Source organism: Euleptes europaea, chromosome 14, assembly GCF_029931775.1.
Source record: "Euleptes europaea isolate rEulEur1 chromosome 14, rEulEur1.hap1, whole genome shotgun sequence".
Taxonomy (NCBI): domain Eukaryota; kingdom Metazoa; phylum Chordata; class Lepidosauria; order Squamata; family Sphaerodactylidae; genus Euleptes; species Euleptes europaea.
In genome coordinates, this window is record NC_079325.1 from 34695937 (window position 1) to 34712374 (window position 16438).

A 16438-nucleotide genomic window follows, 5' to 3' on the forward strand; every position below is an offset into this window, starting at 1 on the left:
CAGCAGGGATTCTTGATTGCTCAGCACTGCTCTATTGCATCACTCTTTCACGGAGCAGATGTTGGCTCCTCTTAACAGCATGTCACTTCTCAGAAGTCATGAGGCCAAGATAGCATTTAGGCAGGGCTATAGCAGAATTTGGATTGAAACCGAACTACTGCAGAAAATGAAGTATCACAGCAGATTAACGGACAGATCTGTTTGGTTTAACAGGAGAGTGGAAAGGAGTCAGACTCCCCAACAGGAAGGAGAGAGTGCAGTATTACTGGGAGTTAGCAGACCTGTGCAGCCAAAAGGAGTGGGCAGAAACCCAAAGCATAAATGCACACGCACATACACACACACACACACAGAGAGAGAGAGGTTCCGTATCTGGCATATTTGTCGCCAGCAATATACCACAATCAGCATGGCAAACCAGCACAATTTCTACCTACTTGGGAGTACTCATTATCTGTTTCACAGACCATATCATGCAACAGCATGAGCTTACTGCCAAACAGAATAAAAGGTATGGAGTTGGATCCAGTAGAAGGATCTTACAAAGTCTCCAACCTTCCTGGCTTTCCCCTTCCCCCAGCAGCCATTTCTGACCACAGGAAATTTTATTACTGGAATTGTGAAACCTGTGTAGAGTAACAGCCACGGGTGTCAGGAAGTTGCAGTGGGCTGAAAATTGCTCCCCTTTGCCTCTTCTGTAAGCAGAGCTCTCCTCTCATGCAAGAAACTCCCATTGTAGAAGCCCTTGTGCAACTTTGTTCTTTGTTGTCCCCTTCCAATGTACAAGCCAATCCTATAAATGTCTCGGAAAATATTCCCTTATTCAGTCAACTGGTGGGGGACACAAGCATCTGCACATTTAAGTTAACGCTTACAAAGATCCACCAACCTGCAGGAAGACATTCCCTAACACCAAAGCTGATTATTAGCATATCTGAGCCCTTTCAAACTTCCAACTAATTCAATGTACCCATTCTTAGATTCCCCTTGGCTTTGGCAGAAACAGACAATATATGAGGATTTTGTTCTGGAGAAAGATGCCTGTTATCTGAAAGCTATATTAAAGTTTGGAGACGTAAGCAAGAAAGCTGCCTGTTGCATAGGCCAGAATGTAATGTATGCATATCTAGGAAGTCAGGAGCCTCACCAAGGATACAAACAAGACAAATTACCTTGAGCTGTTTTGTGTGCCATCACTGCTTCCGTTCTCTGCACAGGCCTCTTCATCAGCTGGGTAGCTCCAATCTGAGTAGATTTCTGAACAGATGTCACAGTGGCCATTTTAGCCTTGGGGCTGGAGGTGGGGCTACTGGAGACACTGGAGAAATCCTGCCCAAGGTAAGGAAAGCCCCCAATTCAACAAGAAAAATGGTTAGCAGGGTGGATAAAAATCAATTTTTTTTAATTTAAAAGTTGGATTTTTAAAGATTTAAATTGGATTTTTTAAAATAGAATGCTTTTTGAGAAAAAAAATCTATCTAAAGATAGTTTTTTATTTAAGATACATTATAGTCCAAAGGTTATTCATCATGAAATAAGGATTGGTTTTTAATTATGTAGCATGAGGCTGTATATTGATGCTATGTTTACAGTTTTTGGTAAATGAATTCCATTAATTCATTCACAATGTCATGCTCTTCCAGAGGTTTCTGTAAGATTATTTTGGGCCGTTTTTCTATCTAGACGATATTATCAAGGATGCTTGGTTTTGCAGTTCTCAAAACTGTGAATTTGTGTCTGCAGAGATAACATGCCTCTCCTTCACAGAAAAAATGTTATAAAATAAACATACAGAGTTGAGGAAAATACCTTAATCCCATTGCTCCTTTGCAAATCTATGTACACAGAATCAACCCCTTCTTACGAGCTAAGTTTCAAGAAGTTCAAGGAATTGAAGACTGATTGGAGTGGAATAGATCTGCACAAGGAGTTAGGTGTGAGGAGGGAGGGGCAAGCAGTAAAAATGATAGTGAAACCTTTTGAGCAGAATTCTTCACAAGTCTTGGGATCTTTGTGTGTATAGCCTGAGGTTTATCATATTATTCTCTCCCTGGAGCTGAAAACTTATAATGGCAGCAGGCTGTAAAAGAGACCCAGTTTGGGAATATTTTAATGACGTTCCTCTACCTATGGAAAGGCAGGCATGTGTGCAAAATGCAAACACTGCAACAAAGAAATGCAAGGCCTGGTGGCCCGAATGAAACATCATGAGAAGTACTGTTTATGTAGAAAACCATGATTTAAATATAGTCTTACTGACCAATGATTTAAATTGACTTGCTTTAAATCAAATCAACCCTGATGGTTAGTAACTTTTAGGGTCTCATGGACCAGGAAACTCATTCTCAGAGTCCTAGTCCTGCTATTGCCCCGCCCCCCCCATTGGTGCATGTCTCCTCCAAAGGACCACTTGGGTTATAGTGAGCGTTGGTTCTGCCACCCCATCCAAAGGTCAGGTCACTTCAGAGATAAAGATTAACATTTTCTTTAAAGTATGCATGGGAGGGGAAACATTGTTTTTCCAGCTAAAAGTTCCCTTTAAACAGTTACCCCTTATTACCAAGGAGTGCATTTCTCAACACCTGATAGGCAATAGGAGCACCATGCTCTAGTAGTTTCTCATCTGCAACCAATGGGCTACAGAAGGTGATGCAGGGGAAAGTGCCACCTTCACTGCTCTGCAAAATTGTATTCTGTTCCCCCTTACTTCAAACTGTTTCAAATGTACATGATAACACCAGGATAGGTCATCTAGGGATTTGGACTCAGGTGACATTAGTACGTTGATGACACCCAACTCTACTTATCAACAGTCGAGTGAACAGAACGAAATGTCACAAAATGTCAATGTTATGGACTAGATGAGGGCCAATAAACTGAAGCTCAGTCCTGTTGCAGTTGATTTACTGAGCTGTTTTTACTGTTTCTGAGTTCAGTTATTATATATGGGGCTTTAAAAATTATTATTACGTGGTAGTAACCACTTCCAGCAAATTTTAAGAATGCAGCCAAGATGTAACCCAAACGTTTAGGAGCTACTATGGACCTGAATTTGATTTTCAATGCCCAAGTCTACCATGCACACATGCACTGGAACATGGGATTTCTGCCGCATTTACATTTGTAAAGCGCTGCAGCTGCATCAGCCCTGAGGCTCAATTAGGGGAAAGACTTGCAAGCGTTATGATGTTCTTCTAAAGAATGCATTAAAGTTTCCAGTCTTCCCACCCCTTTGACTATTCTAATCCTATGTCCTGTTCAATAGAGGTAGGATCTTTAAATACTGTGTTGTATTACTATTTCTTATTGTATCTCTAAGGGTACTGCTAACACCCAGGATGTGTGTTTATTCCCCATTTTGTAAGTAAAGATGTCACTGCAATGGATGTTTTTAAATCATATATTTTTCTGTGCAGTTTATATGCTTGGTAATACGAATGCTTTGGGGAAGGCACTGGCAAACCACCCTGCAAACAAAGTCTGCCTTGGAAACGTTGGGATGTGACGTCACCCCATGGGTCAGAAATGACCCGGTGCTTGCACAGGGGACCTTTACCTTACCTAATACGAATGCTTATGTAAAAGAGAAAATGAAATATCTGGTAATGAACCGAAAAATAGCCAAAATGGGCAGCAGTGGTATGGACAATCCAGTCTTGTTGGTATCCACCAGAAAAATGCATGCAACAAATACCTTCGAACTCCCACTATAATCTGTTATTTAACATTACATTACTTTGAATATGAAAAAAGACATAACCTGAACAATTAAAACCACTAACCATCATCATTTGCAACATCTTACGGGCCTCCCCTCACTGCACTCTCCCCAAAACTGCTGTTCTCACCTCTGAACCTGAGGGTGAAGCTGGGACTTTGGTTGCAGGGGATGCGGGCCGACTGCTTCTCTCTGGCATGTCAAATGACAGATCCCTTCTAGCAGAGTCACGTGTCTTCTTCTTCTTCTCAGCATCTAGATCACGAGGATCGGAACCCAAGTGGCTGTCTGCTCGGGTGAGCACACCAGTCAGGAAGTCGGCTATTTCATCCTTCAGAAGCAACAAGACAGAGCTAGACTCTGACACAGCACCTGAAGAGTTCTTTACTGTTGGCCTAAAAGCAGCTTCTTGCAGGAAAGATCATTCAGCAACTTAAGAGGAATTCCAGGGTTCCACAGAAAGCCAAAATTCCTTGTACCTTACCAGTCCCACACTTACATTTTAATTTTTTTGCGTTCACGTCAACTGAAAGTAAAAGCTATAAATAGTGATAAAGGTGGCTCTGGAAAGAAGCATGTGCTGACGCCCATAGAACAAAAGGATCTTCTGGCCCTATCCAAGGCTACAGGGCAATTTAGATGTTCATTTCTATATTGTCCAAATGCAGTTAATAACACCCATCGTAGTAAAAGAGCAACTGAAAACTGCCATCAAGATAATGCAGTTATTACTAACAAGATTGCCTCACTAAACTGCATTAGAGCTCTATTCAGCTCCAGAAGAGAAGTCATACCTCAGTGGGCTTGATTAGATTTGTACAGGGGCCTGACAGACTGCATTCTCCTATCCCAACAGGGGGAAGTTTTCCCAAGACTACAGAAGAACCGGCCATCTTCCCACCTTAGGTACTGGCAGTCTTAGCCATTCTTGAATCTCTCTGAACAAGTGGTGATGCGCTTTACTTGGAGGACAGCATCGGGTGCTTCAAGCTTTGAACAGATTAAGCCAGGCCTCAGGAAGAATTTGAATACTGTTGCTTTGACTAAAGGAACTCACAGAGATACTAACTGAAAGCTTCTGTATTCTGTCCATCAAGCAGGATTATCTAAAAAGTAGCTAAAAGTACCAAGTGAAGGAACTACACCACATCCTCTCTAGGCCTGGACAAATCCTAATGTGGTGGTGCACCAGTACAGTACATCAATCAGCAGCAAAGTGCCTACTACACAGTAACTGAAAAATTGTATCTGGCCCCAGGATATATGTGGGGTAGAATGGTGGCCAGTGGAGTGTTGAATTAAGAGTGAAATACTAGGATATGGGTGATGCAGGTTCAGAGCTTGCTGGGTGACCTTCGGCAAGTCACACACATTCAACCAATCACACAGGGTTGCTGAGGATAAGACTGAAGAGAGGAGAATGAGGTAAGTTGCTTGGAAACCCTAATGGGGAGAAAAATGGGGTATAAATAAAGTAATTTGTGTGTGTGTCAAAAGCTGTTGAGTTGAAATGCACCTGTAGCAAGAAATGTGAAGAATCATACTTGGGGGAGGAGAGGGGGCTCTATTTACCTGTATGCATCTGTCCACCATACTCTGTGTCAGACCTTCAGACTTCTTTTTGGCTTTGCTTATCCTATTAAAAAGAACTGTAAATACACATTCATTTTCCCCCAGCCCTTCTTTTTGCCTCCCTTCCCCCATAGCTTTCTGGCATAATCCTCAACCTGAATGCCAGCAGTAGTAGATGAACCCTTAAAAATCAGTACTACCAGGCTGATCTTCATCAGTTATGATTTGGAAAACTAGCTCTTGATGTGTGGCATCAAAAGCTCCTTAACAGGCTAGAAAAGCCACATGTCTTACAGGGACCAGACACAGAGGACTTCAGCAGCTTTGTAAGACGATGACGTGTGTAGCCAGAATTTTAAATTCTGTCATTCAAACTGACTTTTGCATTTTATCTTCCAACTTTCTGGAATGCTGGATCTTATACACATTCTCCAAGGATTGTTGGTAGCCAGCTACCAGGTCATAACCAGAGGCTGAGTACACACTTTGCTGAGAGATAATCCCAGGTTCAATCCCTGATAGTTCCATTTAAGGGGTCTACGGTTCCAATTTTAAGAGGCAGTCACTGAAGACAAGACTGGCTAAATGGCCTACAGTAATTTCTTACGTCTACAAATATCAGCGGTTAAGTAGCTCTTCATTTGATTTAGAGGTCCTAACATTTTCATTCCAGAATGTAGCCCTAACCTCATTGCCAAGGTTACCAGTAATATCCTCCTGGCTGAACACACCTGAGATTATCATCAGCGCCTCCGACCACGACTAGGCTGTTTTCAGCTCGAAGCTTCTCTCGGAAATCTTCCATTGCTTCACTGTTACACTGGAGGGAGTTCTGACCGATCACAAAAAGAACTGGAGTTTTCATATCCAGAAGAGGATCATCAACATCCTGCAACACAAAAATAATAGATTTCAGACCCTGGTTGTTTTAGACAATGTTTGAGAGCAAACACTGAATTTACAATGAGTGTTCCTTCCCTTTGCACATAAGGAAGACATGCTGATCAGTGGATTAGCAGAAAGGGCTTACTGTCTTTTTGCACTGATCTAATGGAGAAAGTCCATGCTGTCTCTTTACGTCTCCGGATAATGTCCAATCTCCCCATTTTTGGTGTTTAAGTCTATGCTCCTGATTTTGAAAAGTATTCTACCCCCACAGACAGGGAAGGGGGATGAAAAAGCTGAAATACTCCTTCACAGACTTTGAAATCTATGGAACAGTGGAGAAACACCGTGCTCTAGTTCTAAACAGGATGAGAAATAGGAGCAAACAGGAACCATAAAAAAAGTTTAGCCCTGTCTCCAAAGTTAAATGGAAGGAGCCACCATCTTCAGGATGTCTTCCTACTCCAAAGAAAGCTGCATTTTGATGTGTGCTGATATCCATTTGCATCTAAGGGATGATGGGAATGTACAAGCAAAGCGCTCTAGCTAAGCATTAAAAGGTAAAGGTCCCCTGTGCAAGCACCAGGTAATTCCTGACCTATGGGGTGATGTCACATCCCGATGTTTACTAGGCAGACTGTGTTTTATGGGGTGGTTTGCCAATGCCTTCCCCAGTCATCTTCCCTTTACCCCCAGCAAGCTGGGTACTCATTTTACCGACCTCGGAAGGATGGAAGGCTGAGTCAACCTTGAGCCAGCTACCTGAAACCAACGTCCGTTGGGATCAAACTCAGGTGACGAGCAGAGCTTGGACTGCAGTACTGCAGCTTATTACTCTGCGCCACGGGGCTCTTAGCTAAGCATTAGGTGTTTCAATTATGTGTAAAGACACAGAAAATAAAGAATGAGATTAAAAAGCACAGGCATGGAACCTATATCCCTTACACACCAGCGTAATTCAGATTAGAAGTCATTTTTTTCAGTCTGAAATCTACCCCCATTTCATTCTTACCCCTCTGGGCCCATCCACAGTTAAGAGAGGGAATCCAAGGCACACAACTGCAGAGACATCCTCAAGCACTGAGACCTAGAAGTGGGGAGAAAAAGTGTCATCACCTAGCAGCACAGCAAGACTGTATAGCTCAGTTGTAGGTACTGAATACGAGTTCTGGACCAAAACTACTCCATTTAACAAACAAAAGTATGATAGCATGAGGATTCACAGGGGCACCATTGTCTTCCCAGAGCCATGAATACCACATGGAGGCAAGAGAAGATGGAAGGAAGCCACATATGAAGTCAGCAGATAGCTGGCTAATCCAGTTGAACCAGAGATGGCATCCTCATCAGCAATAGCCTGCTCAAGTAAAGGCATGCTTGTGAGCAAGGGCTTACTCTTGAGCAAGGTAAGGGATGTGGCTGGATCACCAAATTCCCCCGGGAGCAGCATTTCAGGGGGCATTATGGGCTGCAGCTAGAGAGGGAGTGCCCAAAAGTAATGCCCTGCAGCATTCAAGCACCTTTTAATTGACTGACTTCTGCAGGTATACAAAGATGCACACATCTACATGAACCAAAGCAAACTGCTAATTATTATGAGCTGTGTTACAACAGTAGTGGCTTTAAAAGTAACTTCCTGTTAAAAGGAGTCTTCAGCATGTGTTCAATTCTTCATCTTATCTGCTCTCAAGACACAGTGAGACAAAACGCACAGTACTCCCACTAAGTAGAGTAAGTCTGCTAACCAGTAATGCCATGGCTGACCAGAAGCTTCAGCCCAGGTCTAATGCTGCCTCTCACTTCATGATTCATGCCATTCCTTATGTAGGAAAATTCTACAAGGGCACATTTCAATGACTAACGTACCCAGCGTAGCAAGGCAGTTTTTAAAATCCTGCAGTAGGGAAGGCGTTTCTGTGCTCAGGACTGCACTAGCACACTGCTTGCTAGTGCTGCATATTAGTGCACAGTCACAGTGCTATTAGGACAGTGACAAGGAAAAGAATTACATACATGACAAGCCACCAAAGCTCCTGTGTTCCAGCCAATCAGGATGACTGGCTTGTGGGAGAAATGGTTGTGGATCTGGGAAAGAAAAGAGAAAGAGGAAGTTAACGGAGAAGCAGACATCAATCTTTCCATCAACCAAGACCAGAAGCAGCCACACAAACATAACTGACGTGAAGGCATTTGGGTTTTTACTCCACACACATCCCATTCAGTAGCACTCAAACCCAGGTATTCCAGTGGAAGTGCACATTCTTACTTCTAATACTTTGCCTCTCACAGAACCAATCATGTGTTCCAGGCACTGCAACACTCCGACACCACTGCCATTATTCATCAAATGGGTTGCGACTGGGATCACCTGAAAGGCAACAAAAAAGTAAGTATGCAGGTTAAACAAGTGTGATTCCTCCACCACAGCACAATTCATGAATGGTGACTGTGCCTGAGAATTTCCTAAACACGGAGAGGTGGGTTTGTCTCTTATCCCGGAACATGTGATCCAAGTTAGTTCCCACCCCAAACACTTCCTGCCTTATACCCATCACAGATTGCCAGCATAACACAGCATCCCATGCACTTGCTACCTGATCAGGGCACACCTCAAGAACTTGATGGGCAGATAATTGGACTGCTGCTACGACACAGTTATTTCCCACTCACTTGGAAACAAACCTAATTCAAGAAGGGAACACAACTGTAAAGATGGCTCAGCTCCTCGAGTTCTGTTGAGGGAAGACCAAAGCATGCAATGGAATTGTGCAGAAAAGCTCCATACACACCATGAGAAGGAAGTAATAGTGCAACTACACGTACCTTTCCCAAACAAGAGAGCTGGGATTGCCAGAATCGATGCCGACGAGAAGTAGGAAACATTGAATTGGAAGGTCCAGAAGATGCCAGCAGGATCAGGGGAGAACCAGGCAACTTGCTCTTGAAAAACAAATTCATTAAAGTAAGCCTCAGGTCTGATGACAGATTGCAAGAGCTGCTTCTTTACGATGTTACAGCCCCTTAACAAAAAAAAAACTTTAACAGAATTCCTGATGCCAGACAAGTTAGAAGTGGCACACACAAGAAGCATTTGTTAACATTTTATGAAGAACAATTTAATAAGGTATTTAAGCATTATCAGGACACTTGGCCAGTTTATACAAGGATGACTTAGGGCCATTCATCTAAGGAAAACAAAAACACTGTCCCATTATGAAAATTGCTGTTGAATCCCTCAGTTCACAAAATCTGTTTAAGACTGCACCTAGGGACAGCTAGACAACTTGCAAGAGCAGGATATACTCATGATAATGAGGTCCCAGAAAAACAGACATCTGCTGAAGGCACCAATGTAGACTTACTGGTTTGTTATGTGAAAGGACACCCACAGCTGGGTCCCATGGTCTTTTTAACAACAGGGACAGAGCTTCAGCACCTGTTTTTGCAGAAGATGATAACAGCATCCGATCAATCAAGGTGGGAATCTGGAACCAACAAAGAGATGTTATGGACTTCATTAACACATACATTTGATTTGCATGGTATTGCATTTAGAGTTCATTGAATTACCTAGTATCTCCCTGCAGCCTGCATCATCATGCTGTATTTTAAAGCTCTGTCAAATTAGCTTGATCTACACATGCAGAATAAGGCAGTAAGATGAACAGTGCTGCTTCAGACTGCAGGTGGAGGACCACAATTTGGAATGCTCCCTACGTTAAAAAAATCCCTGCAAACAGAAAATCAGCACAAGCAGAGAGTGGTTCAAACTTTCTTTGTATGCTGTTTGGTTTCCATTTATGTGGAGTTTTTTTTTAATGCAAACGAACATTCAAAGCTGAAAACCACCACCTGCAGTCAGAAGTTCTAATATATTCTACTACCTCACTCTCCTGTATGTACAAGCCATGTCATAGAGGGCCATTTGGGGGCTGGATTAGAACCAGTCCACTATTGATGGACATGTACTTTATGGGTTAAAACTATTTCTTATACTACATGCAAAAGATAAGTAACTATGGCTCAGTCATAATTTGAATCACAGCTCTGCATAAAGCATACTTTCCCTTAGCTCAGAACTAGATAGATGACAAAGCCACTTTCTTCTGTGACATTAAAAAAAAAAGCATTTCCTGCAGAAGAAACAAGAAAGAAAGATCAACAAATAGCAACAAGCAGTTTTAAAACTCATGCTAATCACCTTTCCCTTAAGTGTTTGCAGGGCATCCAGGTAAGCAGCCAGCATAGGCAAACTGAGGGTCTCCACCAAAGTTGAGTGAAGCCACTGGATCAGCTTGGTATCCCAACTGATGCTCGCCAGAGCCTGGCGGACCCGTCGAGCACATTTGTCCACTGCTATCCTCCTTAGCACTGGCTCATTGGAAGCCTTAGGGAAAACAAAGAACAAAGTCAGACAGTGATGTCAGGAAAATAAAGTGTGCCAGCTCTGGAATAGTTACAGAGGAAGCTTGGATGTACAGTAGTAGAAGAGTTGATTTTATATGCCGACTTTCTCTACCACTTAAGGGACTCAAACCGGCCCTTCCCCTCCCCACAACAGACACCCTGTGAGGTAGGTGAGGCTAAGAGAGCTCTAACAGAGCTGTAACTTGCCCAAGGTCACCCAGCTGGCTTCATGTGTAGGAGTGGGGAAACAAATCCAGTTCACCAGATTAGCCTCCGCCGCTCACGTGGAGGAGAAGGGAATCAAACCTGGTTCCCCAGATCAGACTCCACCGCTCCAAACCACCGCTCTTAACCACTACACCACACTGGCTCTCACACCATACTGGCTCTCAGTACTCAGATTTATGGGCAGAAGCAGAGCCTTCTTGACATCACAGAAGTGCAAGGGGAACGTGCAGGAGGACCTTTGCTTATTTGATCAGAGCAGCTGGATGCCCAGACTAGACAATAACACAGGCAGAAAGAGAAGGAGAAAGAGGATGCTCTTACCCCTTCATTGGCTAACCGAGCCAGCCTGTCAGACTGCAAGGCTTTCAGGATTTTATTGAACAGCTTGTTCTGGGCCACAGTCCAGCCTGACCTGGAAAGCAGAAAGCCAGTTAGCAGCTCCAAATCAACAGCCAATGGAACCATGACTTCCTAACCTTATGTTCAGAATACAAGCACCACGTGGTAGACACGCCAGCAGCACATGGTTTTAAATGTATAATAAGTTACAAACCTTTTGTGTAAGGACTGTTTCACAAGTAATGATTTTCCACCGTGCACAAACTGCATACACACCATCAGTTATGACGAGTGCACCATTATGAATAAGGTGCCCATTTGGCTCCATGTTCACTATTGACTGATCACTGTCAGTAGATGGCTAAGATATGTTTCACACAAGATAATTTCCTGCATGGATGTTACTTTAGTGCAGAAAAGTTGCATGTTTGCTTGCATTCATGGCTCTGTGATATAGTTGGGCCTAATAAAAACTAATGCATAATTTTTGTTCTTTGAATATTTCTGTTACAGTGTTTTACAAACATACCAAGGGCGTGTGGAATTCTGAAGTCCCAAACTTATGACTGATAACATTGTTACAAATTAGGCTATTCTTATACACTTGGATGTCTTGTACAATTTGCTGAACATTTTTATGACTGAAAATACAGATTAGGACTTGGAAACTGACAGCACATTTTCAAGATTTGACAGACAGAAATGTGTTATTAAAAATGAATCAAAAAGTTACCGGATTTCTCATTAAATACCACACCCCACATTTTGGGTTCCTAATACAGTAATGCTAATTTTTAGACCTCTAGTCCTTGATAAACAAGGCAAAGATTCCACTGCAAAAGAATGTAAGTAAGAACTGATATTCTACATCTGTGTTTTTGCAGATATTTCCCATAACTGCATCAGTTACTAAAGCTAACAAAATATTACTAGACAATCATCACAAGCATCACACTCCACCCCGAGTTTGCGGGAATTCAAAGTCAAATGACAAAATCTTAATTCTGCCTGGCCCTAAGTTACATCTGGGCTCAAACAGGAAGGAAAAAAATCCTACATGCAAATAGATAACATCACCACATTAGAAACAAACAGCATATAATATGACCAGCAACCCACAATCCCATTTACTACCTGTTCATATGCTCCTCCCAGTCATCAGGTGGAGGAGGAGTATCAGTATCTGTGCGGGCGAAAATTACATGACGCTCACACTCGTTCATCACAGTGCGGGCTTTCTGGTTGTCATACAATGGCACAGGTGTAGGTGTCACTGTTTCTACATCAATGGGAACATCTGCCTCGCTGAAAAGAGATACAGAAGTTTCAAGGAACATGCTTTCCCCTTCACCATTCTGATTAAATCAGAAGGACTACCAGAAGAAAAAACCGAATCCACCCAAGTTGTATATACTCAAAAGCCTATGGGTCACATTTATCACTAAGAGACCTCTGGAACATTGATACTCAGTGACTCAAAAGCCACATGTGGCTCCTTGACATGCCCCTTGTGCCCCTTCTGAGCAGTGTTCCCCAATGCAGCACTTACCCCAAGTTTCAGGAAAGTGGCCAAACACCTTACCTGGTGGGGCTTGTGGTTAGCAGGTGGTTTCCAACATGAACCAGCTTCTACCAGAGGAACAGACAAGCTACAAGCCTCCATGAAGTGCAGGCCTCATGCCAGAGATTAAAGGAAATGTGGCTCTTTTGGTTGATGGTAATTGAAAATGAGACTTTCCGTGAGCTGTAGAGTGAGTACTACTACCCTAGAATATGGGCCACCCCGCTCTGGTTCTATAATACCATTCTAAAACACATAGACACTCTAAGCGGAGGGACCAGCGAATGAAATTACAGATACACGCATAAAGCCTTTAGCATGACTCTCACATAAAGTCAAACTCACATGGTACTGCTATCTTGATGCCTCTTGGGAGTGACAAAGAGCAGACGAGTTGGACGGGCATTGCTGGCATCAGGATGAGCACTCCAGGGCTTAGCATAACTGTGATCCAGAAAGACCAAGTCCAGTTCTCTTTCATGGACCGACAGCTGAAAAAGCAGAGAGGTCCCCATCCTCCGAGCTGAGGTCTGGAAGTCCCGTTCGTTGCTTCGATAAGACATGTCTCAGTCACACGCTTCTACTGCTAACGCCAGCACAAATGACTCTCATGCCGCCTCATCGTTGCTGCTTTGGATGGAAAGATGAGCCCAGGTAAGTAACACAGAAAACACAGCTGTTTTTTTTAAACCACATTCTCCGTCTCACTCTCCTGATACACACAACCACCCCTAGCAAGTTCAACCACAAACATAGCCCAGAAAATATATGCCATGCTAGAGCAACTGCCCTATGAGGAGCGATTAAAACGCTTAGGGTGGTTTAGCTTAGAAAGAAGATGGTTAAGGGAAGACATGATAGAGGTCGATAAAATTATACATGGTATGGAGAGAGTGGACAGGGAGAAGCTTTTCTCCCTCTCTCATAATACTAGAATGTGGGGTCATCTGCCGAAGCTGGAGGGTGAGAGATTCAAAACAGATAAAAGGAAGTATTTCTTCACACAATGCAGTTAAATTGTGGAACTCCCTGCCCCAAGATGTGGTGACGGCTGCCAATTTGGAAGGTTTTAAGAGGGGAGTGGACATGTTCATGGAGGAGAGGAGTATTCACGGATACTAGTAAAAATGGATACTAGTCATGGTGCATACCTATTCTCTCCAGGATCAGCTGAGCATGCCTATTATATTAGGTGCTGTGGAACACAGGCAGGATAATGCTGCTGCACTCATCTTGTCTGTGGGCTTTCTAGAGGCACCTGGTTTGGCCGCTGTGTGAACAGACTGCTGGACTTGATGGACCTTGGTCTGACCCAGCATGGCCTTCCTTATGTAGCACATCCAGTCCCCCCTACCCACGTCTCAACCGGCCACGACAGCCAAACCAGGACCTGCACTCTCAGGAAGCAGTTTGTTGCCTTCATCTCCTTTCCACAGATAATCCCAACAGCCGAATTACGCCCCAAGGAAACACCTGCCCAGGCCAACCACCCCAATCCCAAAATCTCCACAGCTCGTCTCCCACGCAATATGTCAGTTTGCCTGTCCCTACTCCTTCGAGGATGGCCCGGATCTGCAAGAGTGTTGGTCCAAATAAGGCCCTGACCTGGATGGCCCAGGCTAGCCTGATCTCGTCAGATCTCAGAAGCTAAGCAGGGTCAGCCCTGGTTAGTATTTGGATGGGAGACCACCAAGGAAGTCCAGGGTTGCTGTGCAGAGGAAGGCACCGGCAAACCACCTCGGTTAGTCTCTTGCCATTAAACCGCCCCCCCAAAAAAGGGGTCGCCACAAGTTGGGTGCGACTTGACGGCACTTTGCACACACACAACCCCACTGCTCACTTTAAGCCGCAGCGGCCGAAGGGGAGATGTAATGCCCAGATATAAGGGCTGGTTTAGAACACTATGTGTTCATATGCACACACATGAAAGCTTTGGGAAGTTGGCATCCGGGAGCCATGAACCAACAAATCATGCTCTCTGTGCTTGGTACAGCCTCTCACCAGTAGAGAGCTCTGAATTACCTTCATCCGTAGGAATGTGTTTTCTAGTGACTAAGATCATAAGACCTAGAACTTGCTTAGAGACAGCCTTCGGCCAATATCTATAGGTTATGCTAATTAGAGTGAAGTAGACACTTAATGTGCATTGGTGCTTTTGTGTATCAATCTGCTTGTCAGCAGCCATGGGCCTGCCCCATGCGAATGCATAAATGATACTGACTTTCCTTTGTTTCCCTGGTGAGTAACTCTGTATCTTATTTGTGGGTTATTTCACCCCAGGGTCTCTGTTTAGCTCACTGGTTCCCAACCAGGGGTCCGCGAGAACTAAAGTAAGGTCCGCGAAACAAAGTTATAACCCCATAATAAATTAATATTTTCAATTAAAAGTTCTCTATTAAATATATATATATATATATATATTCAAATATTATTCTAAGTTTAATGTTTAACTAACAGTTATGATTAAAGTTTATTTTCAAATTCTCAGAATTTTTATTTTGAACCTTGGGGTCCCTGCACCGAACAAAAAAGTCCTAGTGGTCCCTGGTCAAAAAAAGGTTGGGAACCACTGGTTTTCTTTCTTTTTTATGTTTCATTATAAAAATGCAATAAAAATATTATTTAAAAAAAAGTTAGGAACCACTGGTTTAGCTCAATAAAGAACTTGTTGCTCTTTTTAACCTCCTCCTAGTTGTCTTCATTGGACTCTATAAGACAACCAGGGCAGGCCCTCCCCCCCCCCCCATAACAAAGCGGCCTCAAGGCTTCGCCGGGGAACGAACCGAGGGCTGGAAGCAGAGGGAAGCCTCTTCTCTGGGTTCTAGCCCTCCCGGCGAGGGGTTCGCGCCCCGCCTCCGCCCTGCAACGCAGCCAGGGAGTTTTTGCAGCGGCGATGCACAGAAGTGCAAAGAGGGCCGGGGGCGCAAAAGCCCCCCAAGACCACCGCCCGGGGCCCGGACTGGGAGCACAGGGGCGCAAGCTCGAGGGGCAAGAGCTGCCTCCGCTCCCGAGCTGAGCGCGGAGCTGCACGCAGGCGACCCCCGCTACTCCAATCCCCTCCAAGCGGGGATGCCGCCGAGCATGCACAGAGCGCCACGCCCCAGCCGGCCTCCTCACCCGCGCCTTTCGCTCGGTCCCGGAGCCTCGTCGACGCCACCCGCCCAGCGGGGCAGGCCTCAAACGGCCTGGCGTGCTGCGCATGCGCCGCTTCCCCGCTGGGGCCGCCTGCAAAACGTGGCTGGGACAATCCTGGAACGGGTTCTTTTTTTTTTAATATAATTTTTTTTATTTTTTAACATAAAACAAACAAATACAATAATAATAAAAGAAAATTAAAAAAATACAAAAAAGTTATCTATATATACTTTTTTGTATTTTTTAAATTTTCTTTTATTATTATTGTATTATTGAATTTTGTAACCATGAATGTATTAATGAGTATCTATATATACTTATTAATACATTCATGGTCACAAAATTATAAAGTTCAAAACAAAAAAAACCCAAGATACCCCTTCGATTCTCCACCCACCTTAAAAAGTGACCCCTCACCCGACTTCCGAAGAAGCGTCTAAACAGTTTTAAAAATAACAGTAAAATATAAAAATATTAGAACTAGTTTCTATAACTCACTAATTAATATGGTGAAATCCATTTTTGCCCGTTTATCCCACGAGCAGAAGCTGCTGCGGGAAAAGGCGGCTCCTCTTACAGCAAACTAGCAGCGG

General features: G+C 43.7%; 1 protein-coding gene across 4 annotated transcripts in view; it reads right to left on the reverse strand.

Moving 5' to 3' along the window:
- The window catches only part of KANSL3 (KAT8 regulatory NSL complex subunit 3), a 29295-nt gene extending 15980 nt beyond the window's left edge, over positions 1 to 13315 (reverse strand). For all 4 annotated transcript variants that reach the window (XM_056860265.1, XM_056860264.1, XM_056860263.1 and 1 more), the window contains exons 1-13: positions 13056 to 13315; positions 12284 to 12454; positions 11132 to 11222; positions 10377 to 10562; positions 9538 to 9660; positions 8999 to 9115; positions 8442 to 8543; positions 8189 to 8260; positions 7188 to 7262; positions 6022 to 6179; positions 5291 to 5354; positions 3849 to 4049; positions 1173 to 1329 (exon numbers count right to left, since the gene is read on the reverse strand). In XM_056860265.1, the coding sequence (XP_056716243.1) occupies positions 1173 to 1329; positions 3849 to 4049; positions 5291 to 5354; positions 6022 to 6179; positions 7188 to 7262; positions 8189 to 8260; positions 8442 to 8543; positions 8999 to 9115; positions 9538 to 9660; positions 10377 to 10562; positions 11132 to 11222; positions 12284 to 12454; positions 13056 to 13273 (1735 nt within the window). In that variant the 5' untranslated portion in view covers positions 13274 to 13315. The remainder of the gene's footprint in view (positions 1 to 1172; positions 1330 to 3848; positions 4050 to 5290; positions 5355 to 6021; positions 6180 to 7187; positions 7263 to 8188; positions 8261 to 8441; positions 8544 to 8998; positions 9116 to 9537; positions 9661 to 10376; positions 10563 to 11131; positions 11223 to 12283; positions 12455 to 13055) is intronic.
- Positions 13316 to 16438: the final 3123 nt, after the last annotated feature.